Here is a 13792-nt window from a genome sequence, read left to right on the forward strand (position 1 = left end):
TTTCGAGATTCAGTAATTTTTTATTGGTCCCCTCATTTTTATTGGAATACCCGGGGCTAAAGGTCAAATCCATGGGCCCTATGAACACGTCAGGAGGTTCAGAGCGCCAAAGTCACCAGAATATCAATATTATAGGGGACGATCACCCTTATATTCTCTTACACATAAAACAAAACAAAACATGAAGGAATCCTCAAATTCAAACCAATATTGTTGATTTGCTTTATTGTATCTTTAGATTCTTACCTATTTATTTCTCTGAGCCTGCATCAAAAAGAAACTTGCTACATTTTTGTTATGCCCATGTTGTATAGAAATATTCATTGCAATGGTTAACCGCTATGCATGGCACAGGGGCATATACAGTTACAGTACGTCATCACAATGTATGCAAAATACAATCATACAATACATGTTAGTCCTATGATTTTCTTGTGGCTCAAGTATAAAATCACGAGTACAGAGCATGGCAATATCACTGCATTTTTTTCAAAAACATTTGTTACAGAATTTTCTTACATTTTTAAACATAAAAGAAAAACTGGTTTCTGCTAAATCTATTTATATTGTTCCATACAGATGATGCAAAAAAACCCCACTACTTCCTCTGATTTACATAGCTTTAAAAAATCATAAGAATTACAAATTAAGTCCTCTTGGTTTTAAAATTGTACTAGGCCTTTTGATTTTATAATTATATGAATCTTACCTACATAAAATGGCTAACTATGGTACTGTGCAGTGCAAGCGACTTGCAACATCTGTAAGATCACTGCTTTCAAATAGATTTCCTGGACTGATTTAAAAGAGCCAAAAGTTCTAATGCATGATATGCCTCACATAAAATAACAAACCAAAAGAAGATCTATTGTAGAATTTGTCAAGGCCATTTGTAACCTCTTAACCTGTATAAAGTTCCTGAACTAACAAAAGAATCTTATACAAGACATACATGTATGAGTACCAAATACTAGTATCCTCTTCAACAAATATCGCAAGGGAAGTTATGAAAGGGGGAGAGTGGCTTATAATGCTTGGGGTTTTTAAGAACACAATAACTAAAGATTACTGAAAACCATGGTATCAGTAAGAAACCACCATCTTTCTGAGCCTATACATCCTCCAATCATCTGAACTCATCCAAATTGCAGAGCCCCAAAAACAGTGAAATGACAAAATAACGTTGAACCACATCTATTAATGCCTTATGTACAAATACACTGTATACCAAATATGCTAACTTTTCCATCAAAATAATACAATATAATTCTTTTTTGCTAACATTACCAAAAGGCCCTATGGACACAACTCCCTTGCCCTATTAAAAAGCTAAGAATACCTTAAGTAAAGCAGGATATACATACAGTGCTGTTGCATAGTAAAGAAGCTCATTAGGTGCAAATGCAGTGAGTTTTTTGCCCTTGACGACACCAGATGTAACTGTTAATCTCAGTGTAATCATTGAAAGTATGCCCATCTTTCCCGTCAACAGCGTAAACAAATAATGTAAAGTAAACCAAAAATAAAAACAAATACACTATTACTGCCTTGATGCACATGGACGTCACTTTGAACTTTTGAGTAGGGGATCAGTCGAAGTAAGTAATGAAGTGTCATCCTAAAATCCTTTCATTGCACAAAACAGAGATACATATGTATGCTTGTGCAAAATTAGCATTTTTGTTGTTGAAGGAAACAATAACTGAGTAAACCAGTACAATTTTTTGAAAAGGGGGAATTGTAGAAGAGCAATATAATAAATATCTTTCCATCTACGGTACTAAGTTCTGAGAAGTAAAGCCATGTCTAGACTTATACCAAATTTCCCATTTCTGAGTGTTTCTTGTTATGATGTTGCAAAATAGGTAGTGTTTTAACTATGGAATGGAAATAAACCAAAAGATGCTATGACATCTTCCTCAAACTCATCCTTTTCCCTGATTGCTGCTCACAAAGGCACCTTCTGTTCTGTTCAGGACACCACAGACATTCCCCCAACTCCTTCAAATACATATTGATAATAAAATACCTTACTGGTAAAATAAAAATGATTTTCGTAGCCTCATAACATGGCAGTCATGTTAAAGGGTTAAGTAAAAATCATGATAACTCCTTAATAACATGATAACTCCTACAATGTATGACATGTCCTGTTATGTACATGCTTTGAATCCAGTGAACGTACAATCACAGCCAATAAACAATCTGGTGTGGTTTTGAGAATAGTGGGAAACATTACTACAACTGCCTCTCCTCAAAGTAAGAACTGTTGAAAAGATTCTGTTTGATATCAGCCAGAAAATGAAGCTTCAGACAGAGTCATTACTTTTTACCAGAAGACCACATATCACTTGGTTTTATCTAAGTTCTGTGTTCATCATTACCTAAAGAGCTGCCACCTCCTCTTTACTGTTAAGCCTGGGCCTTGCTTCTTCGCTATCTTGTCCTGAACCTGGGCAGGAAATGGAGCGTTGGGCTGGCTGGGGTTTGGTACCCGTGGACCCAGTCCGTTTTGGTCGATCAGCTACAGGGGGAGGGTGAATTTTTTCCGCTGTCCCCATTTCTGTTTTCTTCTCCATGGATGGCCTTTTTGCTACAATGGGTTTCTCTAGTTGTTCTGTGGATGGCGGAGGGCTCTCTGGTGCTTTGATGGGAGGGATGCTTTCTTCTTTTGCAGGCTCGAGGTTAGGTTTAATTTGTTCCAAGGTGTGTCTCTTGGGAGGGCCATCAGGGCGTGCGGGGGCTGGTCTGGGTGGCTTGCCTGGCGGGGTGGGGGGAACTCTCTCCGGCGTACTCGGCGGTTTGTCACCGGCCGCATCTGCCGTTTCTGGAACGCTCGACGTCGCTGGGACACTATCGAGTGACGTGTTGGAAGAATGTCTGGAGTTTGATTTGTCCCGTGGCCTGGGGGGAGGGGGGGCGGTCGGGCGGGACGTGTTCCCACTGACTCGCCGCTCCGGGGTTTTGGGCAGTTCTGTACTGACGGGTGCGTCTTGTTGCGGGCTGAGGCTGGTGTCCAGTAACTGTGCAGCCCCTGGTGACCCACGGCCGGGGGTTCTACCAGGAGGGGGAGGGGGGGCAGGCTGTTTCTTTTTCCTACCAAGAGTGGGGCTAACCCGCGGGCTTACGTAAGGGCTAACTTGTGGACTAGGCTGGGTCGGGACTCCAAATTGGCCCTGCTTTTGTAACCTGCACGAGGGAACAAAGCAACATGAAAATCGTTCCATTAATGCAAACGTACAGAAAGCACATAGCTAGTAACCAACCAAGTTAACAGGTCTACTGTGTGTCTGACAAGAAAAATCATTTGCTGAAAATTTGCTGCAGCAGAACGAAAGTCATTGGTTTGCCAAGGTATTGAAGCAAACAATGTTGAATTGATTTTTCTTCAAACACTCCTACCAAATGCTTGCTTGGTAAGAGCGGTTAACAAGTTTGGGTAGCTGTTACACTGCTTATGTTTACATGTGCTCCAATACTAACTTGCACTATGATTTAGGATGACATCCATTGGAGCATATGTAAAAGCTATTACCAGGATGGTACAGCATGTAGTGTCTCTTAAAAATGCAGTTGATCCATATATAGTTACTGTAATGAACCACTGTCATAGATTTTCAACCAATATCTTTTGCACCTTCCTTCCAAGTGACAAAACCAATTTTTGGGAATGAACCATTCAAATGCAATAGGATTTATGGACAAGTTTGCATCAAAGTTAAACAGTGGTAATGTTCTTTGAGCAGAAACTTGGGCATGGCAGAGGAGCGCCAGCTGCTGAGAGACTGCCTGCAGTGCATGTCAAGCATGGATGTAATGAAATCTGCCCACTGGTAAAATGGAAATATGTCGGAAACATGTGGGGCCCCCTAGTGAGATGTAATGGTATGGCAGTTCTTACCTTTGCCACATATGTCCTTTTCATGTCTATGTAGTTTGTTAGAACTTTTTGGATTGGATACACATTCATCAAGATGCCAAGGCCAAGACAAGATAGTGGCATATTACTGTGACATCCTTATCTACATCAGGTCTTGCATAGGTTGACCTATTTGCAGGTTTGACTGTAGACAGCCTCTGAGAGCTGTATAGCATGTTTTAAAGAAACCATAGCAGCAGTAGCATATTAGGAATAAACATGGTTTCTAGAAATGTGCATGTTACTAATGCTGATTGTGTAAGAGCTGTGTTCTAAATGTTTGCATGTTGGTGAAACAATGTTTTTTAATTGTTTAATTTGTAATTGTTTCTTTTTTTACATTTGACATGCACTCCCTTACATCATCCGGTAGTGCATTTTGCAGGCAGAGCAGGCATCACTAATATACAAGCTATGTTGTTAATTACTTTAACCATGGCATGAACTGATTGGCTGCAGAAAAAAGCCTTTAGCTGCAAGCAACAAACAAAACTTTATTTGTCAAAAAGGTTAACATTTTCTTCTGTGTTCAAGGCGACCTAACATGGCATGCAACGCAAGCACAAAACAAGCAATCTTTAATTTCCCATGCTTGAACAGTAAAAGCATGCTAGATATGTTTGGAGACCATTGTTTAATGCCTTGTGTCTGGCTTGGCATGCAAGTGGCAGCAAACATACCTCAACCCACCACCACGGATCATTCAGAGTGCGGTAGTAACTGAAGAGGTATTCTTCCGCGTCGGGAAGGAGCTAGGTGTTTGGGGTGGTGGGGAGTTTGGTTTCTTTAGTGAGGAGGCCTTCCTATTCCCAATCTTGTTCCATATGCCACTACTTCTTTTACTACAGATGAGAAGAGGAGAGAAGAAGAGAACACACCATGCAAAAATGCCGAGATTGCCATACAACACACCACATGCAAAATATGATATGGGGAGGGGGGCGTGACGTCTGGATAGGCCAAGGTGTATGTAAACAAGGTAAATGAGCTGAAATATGATTCGTTTTTCAACAAAGATGAGGGAGAAAGATCTGATGTCGCAACAGAAACTGTGGCAACAGCAAAGAATGTTGGAATGATGGGTAGGTTCCTTATGTGTTAGGACAGCAGGCATAGCTTAGCCTTATGCAGTGAGCTGTTGTAGAAAGGGGCAGTTCTAAACGGCAGTTTCGTACACTGACCTTGGTACATACCTTTCCATTAAAGAAGGGGGTTGGCATGGGAACAATAAGGTAAGATAGACAGTAAGTAAGTACTCGGGTTGGGTCAGACGTTTATACAAGTTTTGAACTATCACGTTTTGAACATTTTTACTAGGTTCAAAATCTGATCAAAAACAAATAACTGCATAAGAAGGTATACAGCTACTACAAAGACAACTGCCCTTTCCAGGAAAAAATTCATTAGTAAGCTGCTTGATTGACAGCTGCAAAAGCCTCGTGTTAATTTTGTTAGAGAGAAGAGAATCTTTTCCCCTGTACGTCTGTATTGAGACTTACCCCTCTGATTGTGTGACTTCGTGTTGCGTGCTCTCTGTGTGTGCCGCGTGTTTGTCGGCCAGCGGGCTGTGGTCCCCGCTGCCGTTCACGGGTTCCGCGCTGTCCCCCACGGCGGACAGCATCGTGCTAGAACCCTGGGGCGTGCTGCCCGCGCTGCCTGGTGTCGACGGCTGGAAATCAAACTCTGGAAACGAACACAAAAATACGTTTCAATGCATCCAATCTACATTTTTTCAGGAACATAAAGTTACATGTGCTTCAAAATCTCAAATGCTCAAGTTTTTTTAACCTCTAGATCGACTCTAGCTTCACAGTTGATCAACATTCTGAAAAAGATACTCTTTCATAATAAAAAAATTACTGTCAAGAAGAAACCTATATATGAGATACACATAAATAATATCTTCCAATTCATTCAATTCAGACTACCAAATATCACAACCACTTGGTTCATGGCTCTTGTAAACAAGTGTTTGTGAACAAAGAACTTTGATATCAAATCATTCAGGAACCCAATGAAATTATTTACAAATTCAGACTATCATTTGGGTAACAGATTCAAACTTGAAAGTCTGTTACTATGACCTCAATTTGTGTCATCAAAATGGTAACCATTTGACCTTGACCTCACCTCCAGGGAAGAACCAATCAGCATGCTGGATGATGGTCTGTACAATCATGGAGGCCACGCCTGTCACCATAACGCCAAGTCTACAACAGGGAATAATTCCATCAGCAAGAAGTTAACACCTACATGTACTTTTACAAGTTAAACACAGCATTACCAATATCAGTCGCATGTGAAATATTATTATACATTAAGCAGATATATGTTGATGGTTTCGTGATTTTGAGCAATTGACTTATCTCAATACCAATTATGTCAACATTATGATGTGTCATCTTCATCATAGTGTTAACAATATGTTGTACCAGTACCAACAATTGTTGTTCGTCTAGAATGGTACATAGTATTCTTGACACTGGTATGAGAAAGTGATCCCTAAAAATTGGCAGATAAGTAAATACATTAACCCTGCAAATGCCAGGATAGATTGTAAAGCCCAATTTCCATTGCTTTGACACTGGGAAAGATAACTATCGGCTATTCCGAGATCAGGGTGCGCCAAAGGGTTGCACTTGGGCCAATTTTTCAAGTTTTATATTTTTCTACTTTCAGTGCAGAAAATCGCACTAGAGGTGTTGCCATACATTGCACTTTTTAAATTTTTGGATAGAGACGTTTGGTTCAAAAGTTGTGCTCTTCCAAACTTAGCCCACTCATTTCAGATGTGGCCGGCAACGGACACTACAGCTAAGCTGTAGTAAGCTGTAGTGTCCGTTGCCGGCCACATCTGGCCACTCAAGTACATGACAAGAACACCAAATCTTGCAAGACCTGTCATTTAGGGGTTGACAAAATGCTACAGAAGTAACATAAATGACAAAATTACTTCAAAATTGCAACAAAATGTAAATTTATGTACCTACATGGTATACTTGGCAACGGACACTACATGGCAACGGACACTACACCCTTGAGGTTTTTTGACATTATTTCATATAATTACAGCAATAGACTGAAATAGCTACTATGTTTTAAGTCAGCATCTTCAGCTGTTTCAGAACCTGAAATCATATGCACCCACAGCTTTTCTATTTTAAGTTATTACCGAGCAACGGACACTACACATTTTCTCGGACAAAAAAGACAGGTAACTGTAAGCCATCAGCCATATTAACCCAAAGGACAAGCAACATAAAAACACATGTTTTGTGTCATATATGGATGTACCTTGCATAACATGCAAAATGGCCAGTTCTATCACCATCCCTTTTAGTACAGGGAGATAAGTTAATTGCAATGTGTTAATTTATGAATTTTACATAACGTGTACAACATATTGATAAATGCGCTCTAGAAAAGAGAAATTTCCAATCATCATCAGGTTTTTTGCAAAAAATATCAGACTGAGCATGTCTGAACATATTGCAAATCTTTTCATTCCATTTTTTTGTTCCCAAATTACTTAAAAGCACATTTCAAAAACTGGCATTTTTCAAGTGCAACAGCATAACGTAGATTTTATGCCAATTTCTGGTCTTAAATTGGCCATAGCATAAGTTTTAAACATCTTAACACCAAATCTCTTCCTGATTGTCTGGAAAATAACTGTACTAGTATAACAAGTTTGATAAATGTCAACAGAATGCGATAAATACAGAGTAAGATTGACATAACGATGTACGATGCCATTGGCGCACCCTGATCTCGGAATAGCCGTGACAAATGATATACATGTAAATTACATCACCATCCATTCACCATCCTTCTTTCATGGTTTAAGAATTTCTCGTTATTCAGTTAACATTATATAATACAATAGTCATGATCTTTTTAATGTTAATTTCAATGTTTCATTTCTTTGTAGTGCAACTTTACAAGAAAGCAGCAAGGGGAACATCAGACGAGAGAACAAGGCTTACTCTTACGAGGAACAACTGATAGAAGAGGAGATCAGAAAGGTCAGGGTTTTTTTTAACAAACTCAGAGTACCACGACCTCATGCCTTCACCAAATTATTTCAACATTTGCGACTTGCAAATTGTAAAATCTAAATTGTCTTTCATTGACTGTGCATATTAAAGATCCTCAGTTGCATATTTATTAATTTATTGACCNACTTTATTTGTCAAAAAGGTTAACATTTTCTTCTGTGTTCAAGGCGACCTAACAGTGGCATGCAACGCAAGCACAAAACAAGCAATCTTTAATTTCCCATGCTTGAACAGTAAAAGCATGCTAGATATGTTTAGAGTCCATTGTTTAATGCCTTGTGTCTGGCTTGGCATGCAAGTGGCAGCAAACATACCTCAACCCACCACCACGGATCATTCAGAGTGCGGTAGTAACTGAAGAGGTATTCTTCCGCGTCGGGAAGGAGCTAGGTGTTTGGGGTGGTGGGGAGTTTGGTTTCTTTAGTGAGGAGGCCTTCCTATTCCCAATCTTGTTCCATATGCCACTACTTCTTTTACTACAGATGAGAAGAGGAGAGAAGAAGAGAACACACCATGCAAAAATGCCGAGATTGCCATACAACACACCACATGCAAAATATGATATGGGGAGGGGGGCGTGACGTCTGGATAGGCCAAGGTGTATGTAAACAAGGTAAATGAGCTGAAATATGATTCGTTTTCCAACAAAGATGAGGGAGAAAGATCTGATGTCGCAACAGAAACTGTGGCAACAGCAAAGAATGTTGGAATGATGGGTAGGTTCCTTATGTGTTAGGACAGCAGGCATAGCTTAGCCTTATGCAGTGAGCTGTTGTAGAAAGGGGCAGTTCTAAACGGCAGTTTCGTACACTGACCTTGGTACATACCTTTCCATTAAAGAAGGGGGTTGGCATGGGAACAATAAGGTAAGATAGACAGTAAGTAAGTACTCAGGTTGGGTCAGACGTCTATACAAGTTTTGAACTATCACGTTTTGAACATTTTTAGGTTCAAAATCTGATCATCAAAAACAAATAACTGCATAAGAAGGTATACAGCTACTACAAAGACAACTGCCCTTTCCAGAAAAAAATTCATTAGTAAGCTGCTTGATTGACAGCTGCAAAAGCCTCGTGTTAATTTTGTTAGAGAGAAGAGAATCTTTTCCCCTGTACGTGTGTTGTGAGACTTACCCCTCTGATTGTGTGACTTCGTGTTGCGTGCTCTCCGTGTGTGCCGCGTGTTTGTCGGCCAGCGGGCTGTGGTCCCCGCTGCCGTTCACGGGTTCCGCGCTGTCCCCCACGGCGGACAGCATCGTGCTGGAACCCTGGGGCGTGCTGCCCGCGCTGCCTGGTGTCGACGGCTGGAAATCAAACTCTGGAGACGAACACAAAAATACGTTTCAATGCATCCAATCTACATTTTTCAGGAACATAAAGTTACATGTACTTCAAAATCTAAAATACTCAAGTTTTTTCAACCTCTAGATCAACTCTAGCTTCACAGTTGATCAACATTCTGAAAAAAATACTTTCATAATAAAAAAATTACTGTCAAGAAGAAACCTATTTATGAGATACACATAAATAATATCTTCCAATTCATTCAATTCAGACTATCGAATATCAAAGGTCTTTATTCACAACCACTTGGTTCATGGCTCTTGTAAACAAGTGTTTGTGAACAAAGAACTTTGATATCAAATCATTCAGCAACCCAATGGAATTATTTACAAATTCAGACCACCATTTGGGTAACAGATCCAAACTTGAAAGTCTGTTACTATGACCACGATTTCTGTCATCACCATGGTAACCATTTAACCTTGACCTCACCTCCAGGGAAGAACCAATCAGCATGCTGGATGATGGTCTGTACAATCATGGAGGCCACGCCTGTCACCATCACACCAAGTCTACAACAGGGAATAATTCCATCAGCAAGTAGTTTACACCTACATGTACTTTTACAAGCCAAACACAGCATTACCAATATCAGTCGCATGTGAAATGTTCTATATATTAAGCAGATATTTGTTCATGGTTTTGTAATTTAAAGCAATTGACTTATCTCAAAACTAACTATATCAACATTATGATGTGTCATCTTCATCATAGTGTCAACAGTATGTTGAACCAGTACCAACAATTGTCATCTTCAATTCATCTAGAATGGCAATAGTATTCTTGACACTGGTATGAGAAAGTAATCCCTTAACATTGGCCCCAGTAAATACATTGACCCTGTAAATGCCAGGATAGATTGTAAATCCAAATTTCCATTGCTTTGACATTGGGAAAGATAACTATGGTAACACACACATTCAAAGGCAATAACTACAGACAAACAAGAAAAGGCATTAGAACCATGTCAAGGTTTCAAAGGCAGTTTTAGTCACATTTACCATAGGGATAGTCATGCAACTTGCAGCTCCAATGCATTGTTCACACCCCAAAACAAGCCATTTGCCACACACCACCTCAACTACTATTAGGCTAAGCACACTGCTAGTACTACTACTACTACTACGTATATACATTTATACATGTATGTTTGGGTATTAAAGTTATAATGTATGGATGTAGTCCTCTTTGCTTCCATATCTTTTAGGTAGCAACAAGAAGCAAAATGGTTCAAATAAAGATTTCATCCATACAAGTAGCTAAAAATAATACCCTTCATTATTTATGTTCCCACAGGAACACAATTGCACCATCATGCATCACAACATGCCCTTTGAACCCCATCACAACATGCCCTTTGAACCCCACCACAACATGCCCTTTGAACCCCACCACATGTAAAGGTCAAAAGTCGTGGGTCAACTTACGCTGCATCTTCCATACCATTGCTGGTGAGAAAAAGAAAGGTTCAGTTGTGGACAGTAGTGGAGTGTGGAATTATAAGGGTTCTGTCATGCTCAGCATACAAGAAAGATGAAGTACCATAGATCAAGCATCCTGATTGGCCAGGACTGGACCAATCACATAGCAGTATATCCTAATTACCATAAACAGTTCCAAACATGCCATATCAGTAATTGCTGTAGTTGCATGGTGAGATTTTACTGGTTTTCACTTCAAATTGAAACAGTTTCTTTCAAATAAAAAAAAATCTGTGGAACAACATCTTCAAGAGTCATGAAATTCTCAGATGCTGAAAAGGTACAATCCTGTGATTAACATGAATTCACTACATAGTGATTGCACCTTTAAATGTAATGGAGAATGCTATCAGTGAAATAAATGTACCAGATTATTGATACAAGCCATACATATTAAGTGTGTATAGGACAGACCTATCAAACTCAAACATAAAATCAGATCACAGAAATAGAAAGTAAAAAAGATATTACGCAGCTTCCATATGTGAAAAACAGAAAAAGATTCAGGGAGACAGCAAGTGACCTTACAACTGTAAAGTTTCAGTGTAAAACAGTTGACACCACACCTTACAATTTATGTTACAGTATTATATAATGTTTTTTTTTATGTACATGGCTTCTCAGATGTATTTAAAGCAGTGCATGAATTTATTCTAAGAATACTATTTGTGTTCTTTGTAACAAAATCTAAATATAAAACTGACCCTGCTTTCCTTTCCATAGCATTACAAACTCCACTTCTAATTTTGTAATCCAGTCAACAACTGGAAGAAGTTGACACAAAAAAAGAGTCTCCAGTGCTTACCCTCCTTCTTCTCGTGACCAGATGAGATTCGGTGCCAACACCAGAGCGAGATTGCTCGCACTCATCTTGTTAACTTCCGAGTTGGCCGAGATGGTAGCCAGGAATTTTATCAAGTATCTGTGGAAGGAAATGATGATAAAGAAATATCATTCTTAGTACTGCTTGGTTACAAATATCAATGAGGTATAGTTGCTAATGTAATAGGGTGCCCTAGCCTGTAGTATATTAATAATAATAAGTATCGTAGGTTATATACGTTTCTTGTACAGTAGGTTGAAAAACCCCTTTTTCGTGTTCTTGTATTGGATCATTTTCCTCTGTTCTGAGAAATGTAAGAGACCTTTGACTGACAGCTAGTTAATGACCCAAGAAGAACTAATGTGGTCCTGAAGGTAGGGGGTCCTAGAGTCCCAGTGTCTGGACGTTGCCTTATTTGGTAATGGTCAGGGATTTTCCACTAATGTCTAAGGAAGTGATTCAACATGACGGATACAGGAAGTATGATGCACTTTTTCCAAGAAATGTATGTGTAGGCGGCTAAGAGTATAAAAAGCCATGTAACCATGTAGTCAGATCAGTATCGGAGAGAGTATTGGTGAGAGGAGAGAATACAGTCACGTCACTATGTAGCTCTGGCTCCTGTGTCATTTGTTCCGGGTACGTACATCTACAACATCTGCGGCCATCTTACGAACTTGTAAGGGTCACCCATCGAGACCGAGGTCACTAAGCTACCATGTCTTCGTCTTTGACCTTGACATACCCTTACACTAAAACTATATGTTAAGTATATGGTTGAACTAAATGAAACTAAATACAATGCCAAGAATAAGCTAACTTGATAAAGAAGACACTTCTTTTGTACAATGAAATGTTCATCACTTGAAAGCCAGAAGTGCTCACCTAAAGTTGTTGTAGTTCTGCTTGGGCAGTCTGTCGCACACACTCCATAGTGCCTGTAGTTTTACCTGTGGGTCTTGAGTACTGCACAGGCACATGAAAAAATTTACAGGACAACACTTTGTCAATGTCATACATGAAAAACATGAACTCCTGCATTATATACAAATGTAGACTAAATGGAATCGGAAAAGATTTTGTGACTTCACTGACCTTCCTGCTTCCATCCAGTCCTGGAATAAGTCAAAGGTCATCAACGGCTCAGGCAGCTCTCTCAAGTACAACTTTAGTGCACCTGACCAACAACAGATAAACTACAATGTAGTTACTAGTACATGGCTTTTGACAGTACACAGGCACCACCTATCAACTCTCAATAGAACTGCAAGACATATCAGTGCCCATTATCAGCATCCTTGAAAGATAATCTTTTTGGACTTTAGTAGAATCAATAATTAGCCCTGTACTTCACACTGTTGATACTTTACCTTTGAACTCCAGCTCTACACAAATTTTGTATATCTTTGTAAGTATATTGCAAGGCAACTCCATACGAGACTGTGTTTGCAAAAATGGTACAGTAACTGTAACTTCAAGTAAAGCAATTCTAACACTTTTCCCTCACCAGATATTGAGTGGACATCCTGTGCATACTCCTCCAAGTCAGCCAGCCCAGTGATGATACCCGAATCTAAAGCAGCCTAACAAACAACAAAAACATTTGGTTCATTCTAACAACAATAAGGGCACAAACAAAATCCAAAAATTCAGAGACCATTTTATCATCATCTATGCTCTCTTACATTCAATCATATCTCAATGAATAAAATCATCTAACTTACCTTCAATTTCTTTGTCTTAGAGGAACTACCTGCTACTCTAAACAACCCCTGTAAAATAAGGAAAGATATAAGCGTTTAGGTCAGAATTTATGGAACATATTGAGTAGAATCTTAACCTGACTGCTAGTCAATGTTTGCTTCCAATTAGCACAGCTTTTTACACACATTTGAACTCCATTCAAAGTCTGTCTTGATGACTGTTGCTCAATGAAAACCTTGGTTCAAAATGTGTTTTCTAAGACCAATGACTTTAGAATGTGTACTATACAGAGATCCGTACTATACAGAAGTCAATACTAGTAACTCACCTCTTCCTCCATTCCCCACTCCAGCAGAGCTAGTGCGCAGGCCTCCAGCGGCAGGGCGATGTCTCTCTCTGTGAGCTTCAGGTGTTCCTCTAATGACAGGCCGTACACTGGCTTCATCATGGCTTGTTCTGGGGGA

At 39.5% G+C, this 13792-nt stretch overlaps 1 protein-coding gene across 1 annotated transcript in view; it reads right to left on the minus strand.

Moving 5' to 3' along the window:
• Nucleotides 1-208: 208 nt before the first annotated feature.
• Nucleotides 209-13792, minus strand: part of LOC109463298 (rho GTPase-activating protein 44-like) — a 25266-nt gene continuing 11682 nt past the window's right edge. Inside the window, 9 exon segments of the mRNA XM_019760045.1 lie at nucleotides 209-3189; nucleotides 9111-9294; nucleotides 9753-9832; nucleotides 11607-11723; nucleotides 12510-12590; nucleotides 12720-12801; nucleotides 13132-13207; nucleotides 13349-13396; nucleotides 13657-13784. Of these exon segments, the coding sequence (XP_019615604.1) occupies nucleotides 2385-3189; nucleotides 9111-9294; nucleotides 9753-9832; nucleotides 11607-11723; nucleotides 12510-12590; nucleotides 12720-12801; nucleotides 13132-13207; nucleotides 13349-13396; nucleotides 13657-13784 (1601 nt within the window). The 3' untranslated portion in view covers nucleotides 209-2384.

This window comes from Branchiostoma belcheri, unplaced genomic scaffold (assembly GCF_001625305.1).
Source record: "Branchiostoma belcheri isolate BF01 breed outbred unplaced genomic scaffold, Haploidv18h27 scaffold124, whole genome shotgun sequence".
NCBI classification, from domain to species: Eukaryota; Metazoa; Chordata; class Leptocardii; order Amphioxiformes; family Branchiostomatidae; genus Branchiostoma; species Branchiostoma belcheri.